This window comes from Macrobrachium nipponense, chromosome 39 (genome assembly GCF_015104395.2).
Source record: "Macrobrachium nipponense isolate FS-2020 chromosome 39, ASM1510439v2, whole genome shotgun sequence".
NCBI classification, from domain to species: domain Eukaryota; kingdom Metazoa; phylum Arthropoda; class Malacostraca; order Decapoda; family Palaemonidae; genus Macrobrachium; species Macrobrachium nipponense.
Genome location: NC_061099.1, coordinates 4868852 through 4893782, shown reverse-complemented (window position 1 = coordinate 4893782; position 24931 = coordinate 4868852). Strand labels below are relative to the sequence as shown.

Sequence of the window (24931 nt, the reverse complement as noted above, 5' to 3'; positions counted from 1 at the left end):
ATTTATGAATAATAAGTACTGACTTAAAATTGTCCATGGAATTTTTTAAACGCTAGACAAAAATGAATAATCAATGAAATAAAATAATTAAAAACATGAAGTTTTACTTATAATTTATTTCTCACAAAACCTTCAGCTTTTTTTTATACAAAATTACAATTAAACAAGAAAACAGAGCAGGACTCTGATTTTAAAGTTCAGTTTTAAACATTATAGTCACCTTGTGGACTTAACATATGGTTGATAAGCAGCTGTAGGTTATATAAAAAAATAGATATGCTTTTAATCACTCTTGAAAGAACTTGGGCACACTCATTACACTTACTTTTTAAGATAAACTATTTAGACTTTTCAACAATTTCGTGATTTAGACTTTCAACAATCATGAAGTATTTAGACTTTCAACAATTTCATGAAGTATTTAGACTTAGAAATTTCTTGAAGTATACTTAGACTTTCAACTATTTCATTAAGTATTTAGACTTTTCTACAATTTCATGATTTAGACTTTCAACAATTTCATGAAGCTTTTAGACTTAAAATTTTTACCAAGTATCTAGACTTTCAACAATTTCATTAATTATTTAAGCATTTCAACAATATCATGAGATATTTAGACTTTCAAGAATTTCATGAAGTATTTAGACTTCAACAACTTTATTAAGTATTTAGACTTTTCACCAATTTCATGAGGTATTTAAACTTTCAACAATTTTATGAGGTATTTAGACTTTCGGCAATTTTATTAAGTCTTTAATTTAAACACGAGAGAGAGAGAGAGAGAGAGAGAGAGAGAGAGAGAGAGAGAGAGAGGAGAGGAGCAATTAAACAGCACAATTGAGCTTTGTATTAGGTAAAAAAAACGCCATGAAAAATTTTACATTTTAATCAATTAAATAAAAATTTTCTTAAACAGCAAATATCAAACATTTTTCTTTGAAACGAAAAGTATTGTAACAAACTTTTAAAAAATCTTTCTGAGTAATTGCAACTTTACAATAATAATGTATCAGAATATTTTTTAGTAAAATCCAAAGTTCATATCCAGTCACACAGAAAAATCTAATTATTGCAACTTACCATAAATACTATGGGAAATAAATGATTTATTTCTGCTCGAAGCTACCGATAATAACAATTAAAATTCGCTCAGATAACAGTAAAACTACATGTCAGTTCACTTTAAAAATAGATTAACTCATTCTCAGGACATATGACTAGAAAAACAAGTTATCTTAACGAATTTCTTAAAAAATCTCTGTGGCTACTTTAACATCTAGTCAGTATATAATTAAATTATCTACTTTCTGTTATCTGTTCTTACTAGTTCTTAGCACCATTTTGGGGTTTGACCTGAATATTTAGGATTAACAAATTTTAGCTGCAGCGGGGGGCCGCAACTTTCCTAAAAGCAATAGACAGTTTTATATAAAAGATATAGTTGTCATTAACTTATATGGCTACAAACATCACTTTCTTCAGTAGAATCACATGAGAATCACATGGTATTCATTAACTTTTATGTACATTTCTACACATTTCTGTATAAAAGTGGCATGCATGGACGGTTCACTAGGCCTATAATTTTCTTAGGAGCAATAGGCAGTTTTATATCTAGGAATGTAGTTGTCACTGGCTGCATAAATCATAATCTTCACGAAGAAGCACATGAGATTCATATGGCGTTGGCGGTTTGGACGAATTACAAACGAAATGTTCCCTTGATATGAATTAATGGACGGCTAAGATTCTTCCCGAATTCTCCCCCTTGAACACCTGAACAATCTCCCCTTGTCCTTTCCCCAAGGGAGCGTAAGGCCGAGGCGTCTTTGCAATGATGCAAGTCTTACGTATACTGGCTTCCGGAGGGCGCCTCATGCAAGGGTTGAGGTAGCACGACCTCGCGTGCGCCAATGCTCTACTCATGACGACGAAGTCATCCTCGCAAGGCCCCACGAAGTAGTCGCAGACGAAGTCTGAGCTGCGTTCTTGGTCTAGGCAGCATTTGAGGTGCTCGACGTGGATGGTGTAAAAACGGTTGAGTCCCTCTCTCTTCACGCCGACTCTCTCAGCTAGAGTCCCTGTGACGTGCACGTCATCAATCCAGAAGTAAGGTAATTTGGCAGCTTCTAGTACGATAGCATTCGCTGCGTCAAGCGTCATGGCGTAAGCCCACCCTGACATAAAATGCTCATAGTAATCTCCCGGGAACTCCTCTTCGCTGACGTACCACTTACTCTTCACGTTCCTGACGGGCTTTGAATCTATCTGAAGCAATCCCAGGATGAGATTCCTCCTCTCAGGATATCGCGTCCTCAGCCTGTCTCGAAACTGGTACAGGTCGACGACGATGTCATCGTCCATCTTGATGATGTACTTGGCCGTGGGGCAGTATCTCGTCACCCACTGTAGGCCCATGACGTGTTTGTAGGTGAGGTTACGATAGTGCTCCTTGAAATTCCCCTGCACGATGTCCTTGTGCAGGATGTTCTCGTCGTTGATGTACTCCTGAGGCGTCCTGCGATACAGGTCCTGGTCGTTCCACTCCGCCCTGGCAAGCAGGAACACCCGTCTCACCCCCAGGTCACGGAGGTCAGAGGAAGGAATGTTCTTACGCATGCTGTCTCTCCTTTCCCTGTGGGCCGGATGTGTGTGGATGATCACAGTAGCGAAAACGTCGTCCCTCCCGCAGACGTCGTTGTTAATCACATATTCGAAGTCCTTTAGGTCCAGCAGAGGGCCAGGTGTAGGGTACAAAGGACTTGTACTCAAGGGCGCTGGGTAGTGGTCATTCTTGCTGGGGAGGAAGCCAGTCCAAAGGACTATGCCATAGAATGACACTAGAGAGAGAAACAGCAACGCGAAACTCTTCGGGTGACAGCACCAAGCTGATTTGTTCGTCGACATCATTGGGCATGACAAGGAATGTTTAAACTCCCGTAATTGGTTTCTGAGGTATCTTAAATTCATTGACATTTTCTCTCACAGAACACGAACTAGCTTGGTTAGTATCTAACTCAACTTGAGCATGTTAAAAACTTTATGCTTAAAACAAAAACCTACTTTTTAAAAAATACCATGTTATCAAGAAGCACCTTTAGTTTTCAAACGGATTCATATTAAGAAAACCTACGGTTCTATAATTCTGATAAACTGAGTTTTAAATATATATCTATAGATAAAATTATCCAAATTCTTCGGTAATATTATATTTTCGAACATTTTGGAATGTCTTTTAACAAGCAAAACTCAACACCTTTACTTTTCAGTCAAGATAAGGTCCATTTCTTTAATCAATATACACTACCTCATGCCTTGGACGATTTCAGAAAGTGGTGAAACTAAACTGAAGACTGAAACTGGAAGAAACGCGTCATTTGTTGTGTGTTTCATCCCAAAAGTCCCAGTGGTGCGATCAGCTGTTTTCTTCCATTGTTTTGAAAGCAACACGTGATCTGAGGTAACCTCACCCAGGTTTAGGTTCGTGACGTCACCTTCACCGAGTCTGAAATATCAATTGATGATTTATCATTAAGAAAGTAAATTTTCGTTACAATTTGCCATTATAAACGTCAAATCATTTCCTAGCAGAAGGAGAAGTGATGTAACTAACCGTCATACATTCAAAACTTCCCTTTCTTTTTACACGACCTTGAGAAATGTGTGGAAGTTGAAATCTCTTACCTTCGTCAGCACTGGCAGCAGGAGCTGCCTACCACAGGTCATAATGTATTTAAAGCTGCCGTGTCCGTGGAAAGCCGACTTCGACATTTGGGCTTTATTTACGGACATGTGGATGCGACAACGGACCCTGGGAAAAAAAGAATCGTTTTCGAACCAGTTCACACAAAGGGATTTTCTTCACCTTCACTCTGCAATATACACTCACTCCACACCTGTACCTGTAGGCCCGGTCGCTATGACTACGTATTACTGTAAGGTAGCCACGCCCACTGAGTGAAATAGAAAACGAGTCTTGTTTAGTTACAAGGTAAACTAAACTAAACAGAATTTCCTTCCAGACTACACATACCAGCTCGGGGAATTGTCTTTATCATTCTACCCAAGAGATTGGAAAACAACCTTTCCGTCAAGGCAAAATGGCTGTATAAAGACAAATAAAACCGTCATTTTCAAACAGGCAATGAAAGCGACTGCATTACGCTAAAAAAAGACAAAAATAAAATAATTTGAGGACGAGGAAAAATCGACACTATTTACGAATCTGGGTCACGAATGTTAAAGCGTATTCTTCAAACCTTTATTAAAGATATACTGCTGTCACCTCCTCTCTCGAATATTGAGTCAATAAGAAAAAGCGGTGGTGATGCTTCCGCGAATTCAGTCTGTGAAACAAAAGTGAGGTTTAAAACATGTAGGGATATAAACAGGTGGTTAAAATTCCCTAATTAAGTAAATCTATTTTGAAAGCGAGCGAAATTGCGTCAGTGTGAAAAGTTTCGTGATTTGCCTGTTCAAGCTTCACTTGTCAAGAGCCAAAATTAATCACACTGATGATCTGAAATGACCCTATTAATATTTCTATCTCTCTTTCTCTGTAGCATTTTCCCTCAGAGTAAATGTAGTCTACATGTACTAGAATCTAAATTTGGATATAGTTATACACAGTTATTACTATGCATGGCACGTATGATTGTGTGAATAAACTGTACATGGGTGCGTACGCTGTACTACATGTACATATGATTGATTACATACGGTAAAGATTTACCGTAAGGTGACAATCCCTGGGTAATTTAGGTATAGGTCTAGAAGTCGTAGTTCAACACAATATTTACGCATGGCGGGGACCATAACAGTTGTTCACACTTTAGTCTACTTTCTTATAATTAATCAAAAGCATATGGCATATTTTTCGTAAATGAAGACAACTGATACAGTTTATAAATTGCCTTGTGAACTGTTTATGGCTAATGATAAAATGCTACAGATTTTTTACAGTAAACTTCAGCTGGGTAAGAATGTCACCAGCGGATCGAGGAATTTTACACTAAAGTTACCTAGGCTTATGAGTCCCAAAAACTCATATAAACCTTCTTATTTACAATCTAAGGTAAAAATCACCGATCTGATCACCATAAAGAGGTTGACTCAGTCACTTATCCAAAGAAAGCACGGAGTTACGGCCAAACTTAATGAGCTGACTAGGTGTATGTGATCAAAATCAGCAAGGAACCACACGCAGGGTGATGAAATTCGCTCATTAATTCCAATGACTGCTTGGCTACAAGGTTCAGTGACGCCCTTCCTAATTATGAGCCGAATATATACGCCTAATTATTTTCCCGCGGGAGGAATATTGACACAAGATACCACGGCCTCGATACCACCCCAATAGAATGCAACTCGCGTGCATCTGTCTGTCTATCTATCTATTGGAAATGTCTGTTCCTTTTCAAAATAAACATTATAGTAGACTTAGGTACTGCTGTTTCTTCGTGTGATTTCTATAACAAATATTAGGAGTTACTAACCTTCATTGACTCTTCTCAGAGAACTAGAATTAACCTTACAATATGCATGTGCATTACACAGCAATTTACACAATACTTTTCGAGTGTGAAAAATACAGAAAAGTTGACATTTAATGGTGAAAATTGAACTTTATCTAAAGTTAACTAGGACAATGACTTGAAATAAAGTTGAGTTAAATATAGGATTTAGGCTAAAGGCCAAGCACTGGGACCTGTGAGATCATTCAGCACTGAAATGGAAATTGAATGTAAAAGGTGTAACAGGAGGAAAACCTCGTAATTGCACTATGAATCAAGTGTTAGGAGAGGGTGGAAAGTAAGATGAAGAAAGAGAATATGAAAGGAGGTACAGTAAAAGGAACGAAAGTGGTTGCAGCTAGGGGCCGAAGGCACGCTGCAAAGAACCTTAAGTAATGCTTACAGTGCACCTCATGAGGTCCACTAACGGCACTGCATCCCTACGGGGGACATGAAATAAAGTGACTGTGATGGGACAGGAGACCAATTACCGTTTAGGTAATAGGTGTTTGTGTGGAACTGTGGCACCGTTGCTCTAGAGAACATGGCAACCGTGGAACTATAAACTGTCACTGTGTTTAGTTCTATGATGGCAACTTCTCCAGAAGTCTTTCCAATATTATATAGCCCCAGTGCATATAGCCATATATATCTCAGTGAAAAAGAGTCCGTTGAGTTTAATACGACATCTTTACGTGAGTCTATTGCAATTGTTTGTAAGTTTGAATTGGAAAAATGCAACCGTTCATCGGCACTGAACAGTGGACGAAATACCGCCGGCGCAACTCATTTTGTACTCTGTTTACGTTTTTGTAATGTTGGTTTTCATAAAAGGTATGAGTTGTACCCGTCAATTAGAAGTGTAGCTATAATGGAAATAAGTCTGTTGTCTTATTGCTATTGTAGTATTGAATTAAAGCAACAGATAAGCTATAAAACCCCACTTTTATCAAGACGTTTGGTACCTAATCTTGTATAGCCTTCGAGAAAAAAAATAGCCTGGACTCGAGGTACTATCAACCTATGAAAATGTAATTTGAATAGTACGATGGAAGTATGATTAACTTGTGTTATTAGGGCGATAGTTAAGTACTGTAAAACTCTGGGAACTGATTAGTCCTTTAAATGCTGATGTAAAACATCAATTGTGTGATTTAGCCTAGGTTATACTTGTAGCACTTAGCCTACGGTTGCAGTCTTAAGCCAAGTCATCGGGAAACTTGTAATCGTCCTATTAAACAAAACCTTTCTTAAAACATTTAAGGAATGGATTAAATACATAAAATGTCTTAATGCCTGCTCTCTCTCTCTCTCTCTCTCTCTCTCTCTCTCTCTCTCTCTCTCTCTCTCTCTCTCTCTCTCTCTCTCTCTCTCGGATTTAAGCGGAAATGAATTCACTAAGGTTAGTCTCAGTTTTCCTCTTGTGGACTAATTTGCTGCCTATCCTATATGCCATAGATTGTTAGTGGAGACAAAAGAAAACATCACCTTTGAACCAAGGCAACTAGGATAAGGAGCATCTGAGAGAGAGAGAGAGAGAGAGAGAGAGAGAGAGAGAGAGAGAGAGAGAGAGAGAGAGAGAGAGAGAGAGAGAGGTTCTTTTTAATTGTTGACCATATGAAAGTATTTGTCGCCTTAGACCTAGGGGTACGTGGCATCAGTTCTGAACTAGGGCAAATATAAGAAGAGAGTGAGTTCACATCCCACAGGAGAAAGACGTCAGAACTTAGTGATATTTAAACGTCTTTTCATCAGCCTCTCTGGCTCCGATGTTACGTATTAGGATGGGTAATGGAGCTGGTGGGTGGTGGGAGGAGGGCGGGTGGCGAAGTTCCAGATAGATTAACTGAGAGGAATGAATACTGTTCCTCTTTATATAAAAGGAGAAACCATAGCTGTTGGTTTTAAGGTATATACAGAGTACAGTGTTCATGAAATGTGTTAGCAGGGCTCTCTCTGATTTATGATGTTGAAATTCAGACAGTGAAGGGCTGTGTAAGTCGAAACTGTATGTTGCAGGATTTCACGTACCTATAAGTTACTTACAATTGGGATCCCCAACCTTTTTAAGATGACGATATTATAGTGAGTTTTTATATAATTTATGAGAACACCTTCATAATTTAGGATACTGTAAAAAGCTCTCTAATTTGGGAAAACTTTAACGTTCAACAAAAACGTTAGGTTGTTCTCACACAATAATCACATAAATAATACGACATATTGCTGATATATATATATATATATATATATATATATATATATATATATATATATATATATATATATATATATATATATATATATATATATATATATATATATATATATATATATATGTGTGTGTGTGTGTGTGTGTGTAAACAAGTAATACATTTGCCTATTAAGGCAACATGTTATTCATTATACTGAACTTGTTTTAATACTGAACCATGAAAACTGATAAGTAAATTAATATGAACAAAAGCATTGTACTTAAAATCTATGTACATTACTCACATGATGCACATGTACAGGTACTGTGTGTTCATGATTCCAAGTTGCACTGATGCCTGCGCCTAGCAAGTTTTAGTTCTCTTTAAGGTTGCACAAAGAAAGTTTGTTTTTACAGTCTTGAGGTTTTACTTTACATGCCTCATACAGTCCAATTTTGATTTGATCTTCCAGTTTTGTGTGAGGGTTTTGAGTAGCTGGTCATACACACTGAATGCATAGTGCCAGTTTCTCTATGGCTGATACTCTGTGTGGCCGTACTGTATTTGAGCTCTTATTGCTTAACCTAACTTAAGCTAACCTCCTCAGTGGGGAAGATATGTTTCAAGAAGAAGGAAATTAAGAGGATTTAATTGGTGTGGTCTGAGGATCACAGGTCTGTGGTATATCCTCCCGGTTTTCATGCTGGCACAGGCTTCTAACCCTCCACCATTGGCAGAGGATGTCAGGGAGGTGGTAATGTCGGTTTGTATCTGTAAACCAACAGAAAGAGTGGCAAAATAACGTGAACTAAACCATATTTAATCCAGGTTTATTTTGACAAAATGGCATCCATAGTCAAATCTATGATAGTTTATTATTTGACTTGTCGTTTACGTGACCAACAGCTGAGTAAACGATTCTAGAAAAGGGAAGTCCCCCTAAAATAGTAATCCTGAAGGGAGTTTGGAAACAGCGGGCGAAATTACCTAGGTCTACCCTTCAACGTTACCGTTTTCTATATCAAGATAGGTGGAGAGAAAGGTAGAATCAAGGTCTGGAGCGTGGATAGAACAAATCTCCCTCTCTCATTGCTGAAAATGAACACTTCTCTGGAGTTGTTCCTTACAGAAATTAAAGGTATTTGACTCAGGCTTCTGGGAAAGATGAATTAAGTCAAAGGATAAGGATTTACTAAAAAATGAAGAAAAAAGGTTAAATTTTTCCATTTGTGAATTATATTGTGATTTCCTTTTAGTCCTGTTTCCCCTTTTGCAGTTCGTCTGCTTCCAGTTAAATTTGTTGGTATTGGTACTATAATTGATAAGCCCATAAGTTATTTTAAATTCATACTTTATATAAAGAGATTTTTGAAAAAGTAAACAAGTTATTTTGTTTGATAAACTGTACGGTGGTTTCTAGTAATCGAATTTTTTCGTACATTAATAAGCTTTATAACAATTACTTAGCTTATTACTTTGCATAAATAAATAAATAAATAAATATATATATATATATATATATATATATATATATATATATATATATATATCTTACAAGTGTGTAATGTTAGTGAATCACATATCATGTCTTGCCTGGAGACAGGCTGAGCTGTAGGGGCAGCTTACTTGAGTGAAGGAATTTGGTACGTAAGCATTTTAACCAAGAGACCGCTCGTCTTGTCGTCAAGCATGTACATTCGTTTGTATGGATGTTACAGGTCTAATCGACCAGGGCACTTGCAAAAGTCACATTCCTTTTGGTGAGAAGAAAGAGGTCAGTTGGTACACGCCAGGTGTCAGGAGAGAAAACCGCCATCGTAAAGGTATGGCACATATTTTGTAAGACTTAGAAAACCGTTACCTTTGAAAAGAGAGAGAAGTGTGAAATACATTCTTTTACTTAATTACTTTGAAAAGAGGGATGTGTGAAGTGTATCTTTTATCCATTGATATCTTTATTACATATGGGTTCTATTCCATGGTATTAGAACCGGGATTCTCTAACCTGACTAATATAATGAACCTATTGACATTCTGGGTCTGGGAGTGAATTCTTAGTCAGGAGGGTAGAGTGATAACTTATTAGTTTTCTTTATGGGCAGATTTGGGTTTTAGTCACTATGACTTGTTAATCATTTTGTTCTATTCTAAATTCATCTGCTTTGGATAATAAATAGCATATTTTTATACTTACGTGATCTTAATAGCCTAATGACATGTTTGCAGACAGAGGGCACCATTGACAACAGGTAAGGGTTTCCAATTTGTTTACTTTTAATAAAAGGGTGGTATATATATTATATATATATATATATATATATATATATATATATGAGAGAGAGAGAGAGAGAGAGATACTGCGCGGATTTTAATTTTTAATTTAATAGTACCTACAATGTAGGAAAATGAGAGGGGTATCCAGCAGAACTAAATGGGTCTACCGACACAACACTGAACTGCATTGTTTTTTTGGGGATATGACATCGTTTGTGCTTGACTAAAAGTCACATATTTACAGGAAATTGATATAAAAAAAGATATATGCTATGCAAGGGTATATTATCACTAAGGCCTATTGTATGACCAATTATCAGAATCTATTACGTACTTAATTCCATATTAACTGAACCACCCAAAGAGTTGTTTAACATGTAACAATATTGTTTTTACCCCCAGACCCTACTGGAAGCAGACAGCAAAATGGGCGCCCTTTGTGTCGACTTCGGTAGCCAATGAGAGAACAGAGAAGGCAACAGTAATGTAGTGTGTTGAGGCCTCTGATTGGCCCAGGAGCTCTTCCTTACGTCACAGAAGTTCAGTCTGAAAACTCCGGAGTAGTTCTAGACTTGGGAGTCAGAGGAACGTCTCATTCGGTTGTTCCGTTATTGAAGCTCAATTGAAGGTAAGCCAGGTTAATAAGAGTTTTTGTTAAGGTCAATGGTGTCGGTTTTATGTATTGGCCTTCACTTACTTAATATTTCGTGGTTTTAGAGTGCTATTTGTTTTTACTACAAACTGACAAGAGAAAAGATGGAGACCACTGATTGGACCCAGCGATATCCGAGTGGAAGGCTTCTTAAAATGTTCAGCCAAGATGGCTTGCCAGAGCAAAATGCCAATTGTGCAAAAGGGTTCAAATCTAAGAAGTAGAAGGGTGAGATTACTGAAAATTGTTAGGTTCATATTGGCGAGCGAAGCCATATTTAATGCCCTATGGCAAATATCAGTATATGGGTGATATAAAGGAAGAGGACGAGTTACTTTCTTTATTAGTAAAGTTTATAAGTCTAAAAGATTGGCTAAAATACGGTACAAGCCTTCTGTTTCATCCTCAATAAACAGTTCCACTTAACTTTGTAGACTATGATCAGTATTTAACAATACAAACTTTTACAGTAAAAGTAATGGTTATAGTGCATTATGTTAAATGAAGGATTTATAGGACTCCATTAAGAATCTAAAATGTGCACTGCAACAATAAAAGCCTATTACTCCAATGTGGGTTTTGAGATCTAAGGTTAGGGATGGTAGCAAAAGTTAGTACATAAGAATGTATTGCTTGCGATAGGACTAGTGTAAACGCAAGAAAAAGTAAAGGGGAAAATACTGAGTGAATTAATTGTTGAATGCATAAAATGAAAATTTTGCAAACTTACTACTAACATAGGTGGAAGAGAAGGGAAAGTATACCGATAGAGGGTAGAGCTGCATGGAGGCAATTCATTTGTGGGACCCCTCGAGGTTTAAAGCATTTTTGCAGTTGATAAAATCCTTACCTCAGGATACAGCCAAACAATATAGGTTTATTAAAAATCACCGAAAATATTTGCCCGTGTTCCTGGCACTTGATAAATTGAGCAAGGTGGTTCCTGACCGAAATTATGGTGAATGTTTTATATGTTGGGAGAAGCTTGCCCAACAGTGTACCGCTATGGCCTAAACCCTAGCGATAGTGTAGCTTCCAAACTGGGCCACTCCATTTTCAGGTCTACCATTTTGCTAGTAACTTTAAAACATATAATATAATTGTAGAAAAATGTCTAAGGCTTGGATGCAGAAAAACTAATACTCACAGGCAGCTGCTTAAAGCATTGGCGTTTGCCGGCTTCGTTTAGTATAAACAATGGGATACGTCGAGCTACGTCAGTCAACATTTGAATGAAAGATTACATAATTTAATATTTTTATACTTTTTTGTGCTGTGCATATGTAATAATATTACTAGCCTCATTTTCATCATCTGTATAAAACTTGGAGGCAAAAAGCGGCGGGGACAATTTATATGCCTGGCCCTCCATTGAAAATGGGGATATGTCACCCGTCCCCCATAGATGCCGATGAATAAAACGCTCCGTCTCTCACGCAGTGCATATTCCAATTTAAGCGCTGTTGGGGCAAGGTGAGGGTCGCCAGGTATGTGTTCTGTGGCAAAGGGGATCTACGGCTTTTATTTTTTATTTTTTTCTCTCTAAGAAAGGTTTCTTCACGAGGTATGTCAGCTTAGCCACTCTTACTATTACTAAGTGTAAGTTAAATAGATTTGCTTTCGTGGACTCGAGAAGTCTTGATGCACTCGTTTTTAAGTATATACATCGGTAACTGACTTACGTCAATCACTATCTTTGGATAACTCTCTCTCATTATCACGTGTGATTGTTTGTATGGTGCTTTTACGTTGCATGGAACCAGTGGTTATTCAGCAACGGGACCAACGGCTTTACGTGACTTCCGAACCACGTCGAGAGTGAACTTCTATCACCAGAAATACACATCACTCCTCAACGGAATGGCCGAGAATCGAACCCGCGACCACCGAGGTGGAACGCTAATACCATACCAACTACGCCGCTGAGGCGCTATTATCACGTGTGAGGTCATGTGCCCAGTGCTCAAACAATCGATTGCTTGCGTTTAGCAGTGTAATCTGTCTACTTTGATCACCCGTTCAAGCGCTAATTAGACCCAGTTTTCCCGATCGCGGAACTTACATCATGGCCACTAACTGGCTGCAAGAATTGCAAAATAGTTTTAAGGTAACGTAACAGCTATACTGGTCCTGTAAATCTTCTTTCAACCATTAAATCGTGATCCATGGTTGAAATCTGTTTTAATAATCTGAGCTTGAGAATTCGGGTCTCCTGGCCCCACAATTGGTGCAAATATTTTAGAAGTGTAAAGAACAGAAAAAAAAACATGCTAGAAATTTCAAGTAGAATAACTATGACCTAAGGTCTGTCATTGACATAGATTTAGATAAACCACGAGTATATTTTCATTTTCTTGCATTGATGATGATATTAGATTATAATAATTATTATATATTTCAGCTAAAGGCCAAATACATGGAATATACCAGACAATGCATAGAATCTACATGGGTACGCACACTTGATTAGGATCTTGATAAGAGTCCCTTACTGTCACTTGAAGCACCAGCAATCTCTCTCTCCCGTAGGTCATCTCATTCAATATATTGTCTAGAGATTTGTGCCACGGGAAAGAGGCCCCCTTTCGGTGACAGGATAAGAGGTGATCTGTAAATTACATAAATGAGGTCGACCCCGTAGAGGGGTAGTGCTGTCAGTGCAACTCATTCAGTTTATTATTTGTTTAAGCAGACATTTCCGACTAAGTCCAATCGGCTGCATCACCTCATTCAATGCACTGTAGGCATTATTTAGGGTTCTTTGCAGTGAGCCTTCAGCGCCTAGCTGCAACTACTCTAATTCCTTTTACTGTACCTCAGGTCATACTCTTAATTCCATCTTACTGTGCACCCTCTCTTAACAATTTTCATATTGCAACTGCGAGGCTTTCTCTGTTACACCTTTAAAACAATTTACTCTCAATTTCCGTTTGAGTGCTGAATGGCCTTAGTTGACCAGTGCTTGGCATAATGCCAAAAATCTATATAAATAAAATCTGAGGTCGAGAAATCTCTTTAGTGGTCCTGGGAGAGTGTCTCTCAATTCAGTGATGCCGCTGAAGTTTTCGCAGAAACATAATTAGGGGAAGGGGTGTTCCCCCTGATGCCAAACGTTACATTATATTTTTGTCCTAAATTCTAAGAAGTGTAAAATAAGTGTTTTATATCCGGTAGACCAAGTTCTGTAATAGAGACTCGATTAAACAGACAATGGAATTAAGGCTCGATATTCGGAAATTTCTCATTTAAATTTTGGATGAAGTATTTGGTTCCATAAAAACTTTTCATTATAGGTCATTTGAATTTGAAGTTTTATTTTCAATTGTAGATATGAGGGGTGGTAATTGGAGGAGGGATAGTCACTTGGTCCGCTGTAGCCTTGAACATTTTCCATAGAGCATTGTTGAATAGGTTTGTGGCATTGTTGATGGTATTCTGAAGGGTGAGTAGGCCAGTTTTAGAAAGGGGCGATGTTGCAGTGATCAGATCTAAGTAGTTATGCATTTAATGCAGCAAGCTAATGAAATGGGAACTCTTAAGGCTTTTTGTTGATTTCGAAAAGGCCTTTGGTGGTATTTAGGGACGCACTATGAGGAAAGAGATCATAAAGACATTATGGAATACTGGAAAAGTTTGAGAGGGTTATTATGATCATGCAACGAGGGCACATTTTGTCAAGTGACGGCTGATGGGTGTTTCGAGTGATCCACTTTGAAGTTAAGTCTGGTGGGATTCAGGATGGCTTTCTCTATCCTCTGGTATTTGTATTGGTCATAGATCGTGTTGCGTGAAGGGTTAAAAGAGAAACTGATGCAGGTACGTATATACTCTGGGGAGAAAATAGAAAAGTTCCTGACTTTATGCTGAGGATATAGTTTTGATCTGCAAGGGACCAGAAAAGATGCATTGTGTACTGGAATGTCTAGTCAGTGTAGGTCGAAAGGTTGGTTTGGTTTATTAATGGGGGAAAAACTTGAAACCATGAATGTGAGTATTCAAAGGATTGTCTAAATTAAGGGAAAGTTGTGAAGCAAGTGGTAAATTTAAATATTTCGGTACTTAGATGCAATGGTATTGCTTAAAAATATTTGGAATAGCAATATTTGTGCATACAAAAATAAAAATCTATAAGGTAATGGTTAGGAGTATCTTGATTTATGGGTATGATTCATGTACATGAGTGACTTCACAATTTCTTAGCACTTGAAAATAAGGCGCACATAAATATCAGGAATTGGAGGGATAAATATCAAATGACAGAATTAGCAAAATAATGGGGGTGCAGCCGGTCGATGAGCATGTTAGGTTCTCACGATGAGTGGTATAAAGACAGGGAATAGTACGAGATACACCAGGGTGGGTTGCCCTTCGTAGTAGAGGTAGGCCAAAGGATGTGTGGCCGAGGACAATGAGGTGAGACGCAGATGATGAGTGTTGGGGAGATCTTGAGGAGTTCGCTCCGGACAGAATGTGGTGGTGTTAGTTCATGGAGGTCCTATGAATGATTGAATTTTCACATTTTATGGTAAAGTTTTAATTTCGTAAATTCCGTAGAAAGTTAAGCATTTTAAAAGATGCCGCATCACGTAATAGGTGCCATAATGTTTATTATAATCTTGAGCTACCGGATAAAGAAGAGCTGCTTACGTCACAGGAAGTTCTATGTCGAAAAACGGTTTTACAGAAGTCATTTGAGGAAAACTTGGCAAGAGTATGTATGCAGTTAGTCTGTGTACTTTTTGGATGGGAAGTTTACAAAGAGAAAATGAAATAAAGTAGATATGCCTGCCACAGAAGGACGTACGAAACTGTGGGAATGTTTTGACTTCAAAAATATACCATAATAGTTTAATGTTTTCGATTAGATATTTCCCCTTGAAAGTTTTATAACGTTGCCTATCTTTAATGTAACCTCTCAACTGTTAATTAGGTCTTCATGCCTCAAGAGAATTATTTTCATTTTACTTTTTCAGATTTCCGGTGAAAGTAATCAGCATTGTCCTCAATGCTTGTTTGTTTGTTTGTATGTATGGTGTTTTTAGGTTGCATGGAACCAGTGGTTATTCAGCAACGGGTGTCCTCAGTGCGTTACTGAACAGGTAGTTGTAGTCTAGGCTGATGATTGACATAATCCAGTTTTCTGCATAACTGGTGTGAAGGTTGAAGGTCCAGTACTGGAAAAGTAAGTGGATTGAGAAGCTGGGTGTGAAATTCTAACAACTATTTAATAAATTAACGAATTAGTTGGAGATTTTCTTTTGTCGGATCGAGACCTTTGCTTCTTAACCAGATTGACAGTAGGCCTATATATACAAAATGGTTTTGGTTTTGGCTCCTGAAATCTTACAAACTTTCCTTTGTATGTAACTTTTTAGGGAATTTAGGACACTGCTATTTCACTGGGTTTTTGGTAAGTATTTTTGATAATCTAGATGTACAAGACAATTTAGTTTTATAACTGTGTTCTATCAGGTCTTCAACTGAAAATGTGCAGTTATCTTAATTAATCTTTCTCTGAAATTCTAGAAAGTTTTATTCCGATATTTTTTCAGAATATCATAATAACTTTAAATTGCAATTCTGGAAAAAGATATTTTTAAAATTCATGTTGGTAACTTATGTGGTTGTCTCAATTTGATACTGCTCTGTGAAAGTCTAGAAAAGTGTTTTTAAATTGTATGTTGGTAACTTCTTTATATTTTCAGATCTCGTCTACATGTTGATCCCGAGTCTCCATTGGAAAGAGAGTGATGAATTTAAAAAGGGGGTTTCCAATCCTTGGATTTCCTAGTTAAAACGATAAGCAATTTGTCAATTAGTTCATCTAGTGGTGGTCTAACAAGATGATAAGTCTTGTCTCCAGAAACTTTTGAAGGAGAAAATTAGGAATTACGAAGTGACCGTAGTTGGACATACTAGGATGATCAGGGGTTGTACAGTGAAATTTATTACCTGCAATAATTCATAAAATGGTGGTTAACTGTTTGTCCACCTGTTTATTCTGTGCTACTACAATTATACCATTTGCAGTTCCTCCTACATAGATTCTGTAGTAAGCGAAATAAGGCAAACAATATTTGCAGTTTTATATCTTTTTGGTTTATACTGTGCTACCACCATACCATTTAGTTCCTCTTACGTACATTCTGTATTAAGTGAAATACAGCAACTTTTCTTTTTAATCTGCTGGCAGAAATTTAGTTCAGCAGCCCTGGTTACTGGCTTTACTTGCAACAATAATCACCTTTCCCCACAAAACTTGAAGACTTGTACCTCCAGCACCCTAGCACTGGGATGTAATCTGAATAAAAAAAAATTCAGAATCATATGATATAAAACATTTTTCATTAACTTTTTTAACAAGGCCTCTTTTATTTTTTTATTTTTTACTTTTTCAACAAGATAGAAATATCTACAAACCTGAGGCCTTAGTTAGGTATAAGCAAATTCTTCGTTTGAAGAAGATATATGGTTTGTGTAGGAACAAGAATAGTGAATAATGTTCAAAATCTAGAAATTGAAACTATAAGAGAAACCTTGAAGAGGTTAAAATCTACTACCATACGTGAATATTGAATTTTCCAATATAAGTTAAACTTCAAAAACTAGGCATAACTAAGAATTGTTCCTTTTCTAAAACTCTAGGTAACAAGTAATTACCAAACTACCCCGTTGACCGTGTTCCTTTTCACAAACTACAGTAGTACCTCGTATTTCGAAGGCTGTTCGAAGTATGATTTGTTCGATTGTTCGAAATATGAAACAAATATCCCTATAAGAAATAAAGGGAATCAGGATAATTCGTTCCGGCTAACCCAAAAAGTCCCCCCTTTCAGATTTTTTCTATTAATGTGTTCAAAAGTCAAATCAAGAGTGTAATGAAACATTACGTTATATGAAGTAAAATTTTCTAAATTTTATTTTTTCTGGGTACGATTTACGAACTGTTTGGTAAAATGGGCACCGGCGGCAGGGGGATGGAGGGAGGAGAGACGGGAACCCTTTTGAGCAAACCGAATTGATTGCAGTATGCAAAGGTTGATAACAAAATACATTTTATTCACATTAGGTACAAAGATAATTAAAAGAATCGATAGTGTGTGTGTCCGATTGTGTCTGAGAGGCAGAGAGTAATCAGCTGTTTACACTTGGTTCTTAAGTGCACGAAATAGATTAATTATGCCACAATACATCAACTTACCGTTGGCAAACGGCAGACTTCTAAAACAAACATGAGGATTTTACAAACAAATAAGTAATAAGTCAAGAATGCAAGAAAAAGAAAAAATAAAAACTTTTCTCAAGGAAGCCGTTAAAACAAACTATCTAAGGCATGCAGAAGCTGAAAGCGGCGCCAGTATGTTTATTACAGAGCTGAGTTACAGTTACAGGAGTAAAAATATCGTAAAAAGCAATTATCACTAGATTGGTATTTTATCGTAACAAAAATAAAAGTGATTTGGGGAGATCGAGAGTAAGTGAAAGAAGTTGGGACTCGAGCAAGCTTTTTTTTAAGTGTTGCATTTGTTTTCATATTTTATCATTGTTAAATTTGTAAAATATTTTTATGTGAATTGGTACTGCTTTTACGTACATATTATATCAAAGATTTTACTGTCTTCTTCCCTCCTCAACAATACCACGACGCACGATAACTTAAAATCATTCATTCATTATTCCAAAAAAATATTAACGCTACCTCCCTCTACATCTAGTTAGCTGTGTATCACCTCAATGACGGATGATTTTGTTAATCATTTGTGCTAAGTTTTATTGTGAAAAGCTTTGTTCTTTCATTTACTATTTTGTTAATATTGATCAACTCAAGGTCCAAAGAGTATAGGAGGTCTTGTCTGCGCTGACCCAAAATAAGCTTCTGCTAGGTCGAGAGAGTGACGTCAACTCAACCTCGCCTTAGGCTACCACGAGGAAGGTCCTTTATTAATCCAACGGACAACAGCAAATATTATACGTGTTTGCGGATGCTCTACATCTAGTTAAGCTTTTTAGAAATCATTCTCTTGACCATGGATTCATATTGGCGGATGGTACAGTTGCCTCAAATTGTTCCTTTACCCCGCCCCCTTCTGTTTCATGATAATGGTCTGGTAAAACAGCAATGAAGCCTGTTCGTCTTGTAACGACGGATGTGAATGGTCGAGCTATTGGATGCCAATGTTCATATTTTCTAATCACTACTTTAATCTATGTTAATAATATACGAATAGTAGTTCACATTACCAGTGAACTGAGTCGATGTTAAACAAATAGAAAAATAGTATAGTAACAGAGCAATAGAAATAGTAATGGTAAAAATCATATTCATTCCTTATTAACAATAATCGCCAACCTTTGCTCCATTCAGGTGTGGCTGTGCAGGCGCTTGCTGGGATACCACTTTTGTTCATGGTAGATCATTATTAAGTGTCAATTTCAGAACTTTATTTGAATGGAAATACGCTTTGGATTTACACAATCCATCTATAAAGTAATGAAATTACAAACCACAAATACCAAGACCTATAAACAATTTCATAAAGGCAATTATGATAGCCATTGACAGGTTACGATACGGAAGGCTTTGGGGAAAAATTATAGACCCCAGATGTATAAAGGAACTAATGTATCCAGTGTGTTGTCACTCATACTTGTTTTTTTTATTTGAGCCACTTCTCACCAGAGGAGCATAGATGGAAATTTCTCTGGCCGGTATTTAACTAGAGTCATCCGAGTAACAACACACCTTAACCACCCTGATGGTCCTCATATACAAACCCAAGAGTGGAATAGTTTGCAGTCGATATGAGTTTTCATTTCAGCCTTTCGTCTCATGGGATTCGTGACTGGATTTCTTGTCGCTTCAGTCTCGAATTTGTCGACTATTTATGATCCCGTGGATTTGTCAGTTCAATGAATTCAAGATACATTTTGCTATTTGTGCGTCCTTGTCCATTAAGTAATTGCAGCTTTGTATTATCCTGACCCTTCCCTGATTAGAGCATCAGTGTCGATTTTTGCTTTCCTTATAGTTAGGATCAAATTAAATGAGAGTCCATTTAACCAACTGCTCCCCCACCCCCCATTTACTGATTCTCCAACCTCCCCCCCCCCCCTCCCTTACCTATCCTCCAGTCTTACCCTCCCTCCATCCTCAGGTAGCCCTGCAACCTCCCAGGTCACTCCTCACGAGATGTGGTGTGGAAAAATCAGTAATCCTAATATTTCAACGGTCACATGACCATTCTTTCCCCTCTTTTACAAAGCTCTGGAACTGCAGTCTATTTAGTTCTGTTTGCCTTTGCTTAAAGGTCAACCCTTGATCTAATAATATCTTGTTTCTTGTTCTTGATTTTTTTGGGAGGGGGTTTTGGTTTGGTCATAGCACCTCATTCATTCATTCTCCTCATGATTAGAAAGCAGCAGTACTTAAGTCTAACAGAATTTAGTGTTCCCCTTGTAGAAGCCAAAAGGCTTCTACAAATGATTAACCTGTTATTTAATTTTCGGAGTAAATTTGATTTGACTGGCATTTCACCAAGCTTAATTTTCCTTTCGAAGCAATGAAATCCGTTACAACCTATTAAATATGTTTATAAGATGCAGATAAAGCTTTCTGACAGCTCAGGATATAATTATGAGATGAAAGTGTTTCTGAAAGTAAATCAAACAGGATGCACAAATTTTTTGTTCCTCCTTTTGGTGCTTTTCCTGTCAATCATGAACATCTTAAGCAGGTCATCGCCAACCAAACCTACATATGAGAAGTGAAAGACGTTTTATATACACACATTGCACTGAAGGTAGTGTAGGGACCACGAGGCTGGATTCTTCTGACCTTAGCCTAGGCCTATGTCTGACATCGGAATACCATGACTGACACTGACAGTCTCTTTGTCTTCAGCCCTTGAAAATTTAGGCTAAGGCCACAATTTATATAATGTATGTCATTGGTCTCGATACTAAAAGGGCAGATTCTTCTGACCTTGGCCTAGGCCTATATCTTGAGTAGGACATTCATTGAATGACTCATTAACTTAGTCGAGGGTTCTATGTTCTTGATGATTAATCTGAAGCCGCAATATATTTGATGTGTTTTAATAGAGACTAAACACTGTTCTGCATTGAAGTCTCCAGGTATATAGATAACTATTTACTGAAGAGCAAGCAGCATTGAAGTCTCCAGAAATTTGGACAACTACTTAACCCTTATTAGACAGGTAAATATATCAATATGCAGCTAATCAAGCTGGGTAAACTTTGAGGTGGCCCAGTTTACGAATAATGCATCAATGGAAAGAGGAAGATATACAGGAATATGGATAACCACTTACTGGAGAGTAACATTGAAGTCTCCATGAATATAGATTACTACTTACTTGAGGCAACATTGAAATCTCCTTGAATATAGATATCTACTTACTGGAAAGAAGCATTCAAGTCTCGAGGAATATAGATCACTACTTACTGGAGAGAAGCATTGAAGTCTCAAGGAGTATGGTTAACTGCTTACTGGAGGTACCATTGAAGTCTCCAGGAATATGGATAACTATTTAGTGGAGGAAGCATTGAAGTCTCCAGGAATATGGATAACTATTTACAGGAGAGAAGTATTGAAGTCTCCAGGGATATGGATAACTACTTACTGGAGAGAAGCATTGAAGTCTCTAAGGATATGGATAACTATTTACAGGAGGCAGCATTGAAGGCTCCATGAATATGGATAACTAATTACTGGAAAGAAGCATTGAAGTCTCCATGAATGTAGATAACTACTTACTGAGAGAAGCACTGAAGTCTCCAGGAATTTAGATAACTACTTACTGGAGACAACATTGAAGTCTCCACATACACAGATAACTACTTACTGGAGACAGCATTGAAGTCTCCTGGAACACATAACTACTTAGTGGAAGCAGCAATGAAGTCTCCAGGGATGTAAATAACTACTTACTGGAGGCAGCATTGAAATCTCCAGGAATATAGATCAATACTTGCTGGAGGCAGCATTAAAATTGCCACAAACACAGATAACTACTTTATGAAGGCAGCATTAAAGTCTCCAAGCATATAGATCAACTACTTACTGGAGAAAAGCATTGAAGTCTCCAGGAATATGGATAACTACTTACTGGAGGCAGAACTGGAGTCTTCAGGGATGTAGATAACTACTTACTAGAGAGAATAATTGAAGTCTCCAGGAATATGGATAACTACTTACTGGAGAGAAGCATTGAAATCTCCAGGAATATGGATAACTACTTACTGGAGAGGAGCATTGAAGTCTCTGGGTCAGAGATAACTACTTAGTGGAGGAAGCATTGGAGTCTCCAGGAATATGGATAACTACTTACTGGAGAGAAGCATTGAAATCTCCCAGGAAATATGGAAACTAACTTACTTACGAACGAGCAGCATTGAAGTCGCCAGGAATGTAGATAATTACTTACTGGAGAGAAGCATTGAAATCTCCAGGTATATGAATAACTACTTACTGGAGAGCAGCATTGAAGTCTCCAGGAATGTAGATAACTACTTACTGGAGAGAAGCATTGAAGTCTCCAGGAATATGGATAACTGCTTACTGGAGGCAGCATTGAAGTCTCAAGGGATGTAGGTAACTACTTAGTGGAGGCAGCATTGGAGTCTCCAGGTCACAGATAACTACTTACTGGAGGCAGCATTGAAGTCTCCAGGTCACAAATAACTACTTAGTGGAGGCAGCATTGAAGTCTCCTGGGATGTAGATAACTACTTACTAGAGGCAGCATTGGAGTCTCCAGGTCACAGATAACTACTTACTGGAGGCAGCATTGAAGTCTCCAGGTCACAGATAACTACTTAGTGGAGGCAGCATTGGAGTCTCCAGGTCACAGATAACTACTTAGTGGAGGCAGCATTGAAGTCTCCAGGTCACAGATAAGTACTTACTGGAGACAGCATTGAAGTCTCCAAATCACAGCTAAGTACTTACTGGAGACAGCATTGAAGTCTCCAAATCACAGATAAGTACTTACTGGAGACAGCATTGAAGTCTCCAAATCACAGATAAGTACTTACTGGAGGCAGCATTAAAGTCTCCAAATCACAGATAACTACTTACTGGAGACAGCATTGAAGTCTCCAGGTCACAGATAACTACTTAGTGGAGACAGCATCAAAGTCTCCAGGTCACAGATAAGTACTTACTGGAGACAGCATTGAAGTCTTCAAATCACAGATAAGTACTTACTGGAGACAGCATTGAAGTCTCCAAATCACAGATAAGTACTTACTGGAGACAGCATTGAAGTCTCCAAATCACAGATAAGTACTTACTGGAGACAGCATTGAAGTCTCCAAATCACAGATAAGTACTTACTAGAGGCAGCATTAAAGTCTCCAAATCACAGATAACTACTTAGTGGAGGCAGCATTGGAGTCTCCAGGACACAGATAACTACTTACTGGAGGCAGCATTGAAGTCTCCAGGTCACAGATAACTACTTAGTGCAGGCAGCATTGAAGTCTCCTGGGATGTAGATAACTACTTACTAGAGGCAGCATTGGAGTCTCCAGGTCACATATAACTTCTTAATGGAGGCAGCATTGGAGTATCCAGGTCACAGATAACTACTTACTGGAGGCAGCATTGAAGTCTCCAGGTCACAGCTAACTACTTACTAGAGGCAGCATTAGTCTCCAGGTCACAGATAACTACTTATTGGAGGCAGCATTGAAGTCTCCAGGTCACAGATAAGTACATACTGGAGGCAGCATTGAATTCTCCAGGTCACAGATAACTACTTAGTATAGGCAGCATTGGAGTCTCCAGGGATGTAGATAACTACTTACTAGAGGCAGCATTTGTCTCTCCAGGTCACAGATAACTACTTACTGGAGGCATCATTGGAGTCTCCAGGTCACAGATAACTACTTAATGGAGGCAGCATTGAAGTCTCCAGGTCACAGATAAGTACTTACTGGAGACAGCATTGAAGTCTCCAAATCACAGCTAAGTACTTACTGAGACAGCATTTTTGAAGTCTCAAATCACAGATAAGTACTTACTGGAGGGACAGCATTGAAGTCTCCGAAATCCACAGATAAAGTACTTACTGGAGGCAGCATTAAAGTCTCAAATCACAGATAAACTACTTTAGTGAGGACAGCATTGAAGTCTCCAGGTCACAGATAAACTACTTAGTGTAGACAGCATCAAAGTCTCCCGGTCACAGATTAACTACATTACTTGGCAGACAGCATTGAAGTCTTCAAATTCACAGATTCAAGTACTTAACTGGAGACCAGCATTGAAGTCTCCAAATTCACAGATAACTTACCTGTTTACTGGAGACAGCATGAAGCTCTCCATGTCACAGATAACTACTTAGTGGAGGCAGCATTGGAGTCTCCAGGACACAGATAAACTTACTTACTGGGAGCAGCATTGAAGTCTCCAGGTCACAGATAACTACTTAAGTGCAGGCAGCAATTGAAGTCTCTGGGCATGTTAGGATAACTACTTACTTAGAGGCAGCATTTGGAGTCTTCCAGGTCACAGATAACTTCTTAATGGAGGCAGCATTGGAGTATCCAGATCACAGATAACTACTTAGTGGAGGCAGCATTGAAGTCTCCAGGTCACAGCTAACTACTTACTAGAGGCAGCATTAGTCTCCAGGTCACAGATAACGACTTATTGGAGGCAGCATTGAAGTCTCCAGGTCACAGATAAGTACATACTGGAGGCAGCATTGAATTCTCCAGGTCACAGATAACTACTTAGTATAGGCAGCATTGGAGTCTCCAGGGATGTAGATAACTACTTACTAGAGGCAGCATTAGTCTCTCCAGGTCACAGATAACTACTTACTGGAGGCATCATTGGAGTCTCCAGGTCACAGATAACTACTTAATGGAGGCAGCATTGAAGTCTCAAGGGATGTAGATAACTACTTACTAAGAGGCAGCATTCAATTCTCCAGGTCACAGATAACTACTTACTGGAGGCAGCATTGGAGTCTCCTGGTCACAGATAACTACTTACTGGAGGCAGCATTGAAGTCTCCCAGGATGTAGATAACTACTTACCAAGAGGCAGCATTGAAATCTCCAGGTCAGAGATAACTACTTCGCTGGAGGGCCAGCATTGAAGTCTCCCAGGATGTAGATAACTACTTACCAAGAGGCAGCATTGAAATCTCCAGGTCACAGATAAGTACTTACTGGAGACAGCATTAAAGTCTCCAAATCACAGATAACTACTTACTGGAGACAACATTGAAGTCTCCAGGTCACAGATAACTACTTAGTGGAGA

General features: G+C 38.1%; 1 protein-coding gene and 1 long non-coding RNA gene across 2 annotated transcripts in view; one reads left to right on the top strand and one right to left on the bottom strand.

The window, feature by feature from the left end:
- Positions 1-18121, top strand: part of LOC135210488 (uncharacterized) — a 29341-nt gene extending 11220 nt beyond the window's left edge. Inside the window, exons 2-3 of the long non-coding RNA XR_010313515.1 lie at positions 10385-10610; positions 16340-18121. This is a non-coding gene — a long non-coding RNA (uncharacterized LOC135210488). The remainder of the gene's footprint in view (positions 1-10384; positions 10611-16339) is intronic.
- Positions 871-3936, bottom strand: LOC135210058 (beta-1,3-galactosyltransferase 4-like). Its single transcript, XM_064242851.1, has 2 exons — positions 3685-3936; positions 871-3505 (listed from the first exon to the last, which is right to left on the bottom strand). The coding sequence occupies exon 2, from the start codon at positions 2974-2976 to the stop codon at positions 1732-1734; it is 1245 nt and encodes a 414-aa protein (XP_064098921.1). The 5' UTR covers positions 2977-3505; positions 3685-3936; the 3' UTR covers positions 871-1731.
- Positions 18122-24931: the final 6810 nt, after the last annotated feature.

Bases quoted from the DNA above. Each gene is read 5' to 3' on its own strand.
- LOC135210058 (XM_064242851.1), bottom strand. From the start codon at position 2,976: ATGTCAATGAATTTAAGATACCTCAGAAACCAATTACGGGAGTTTAAA.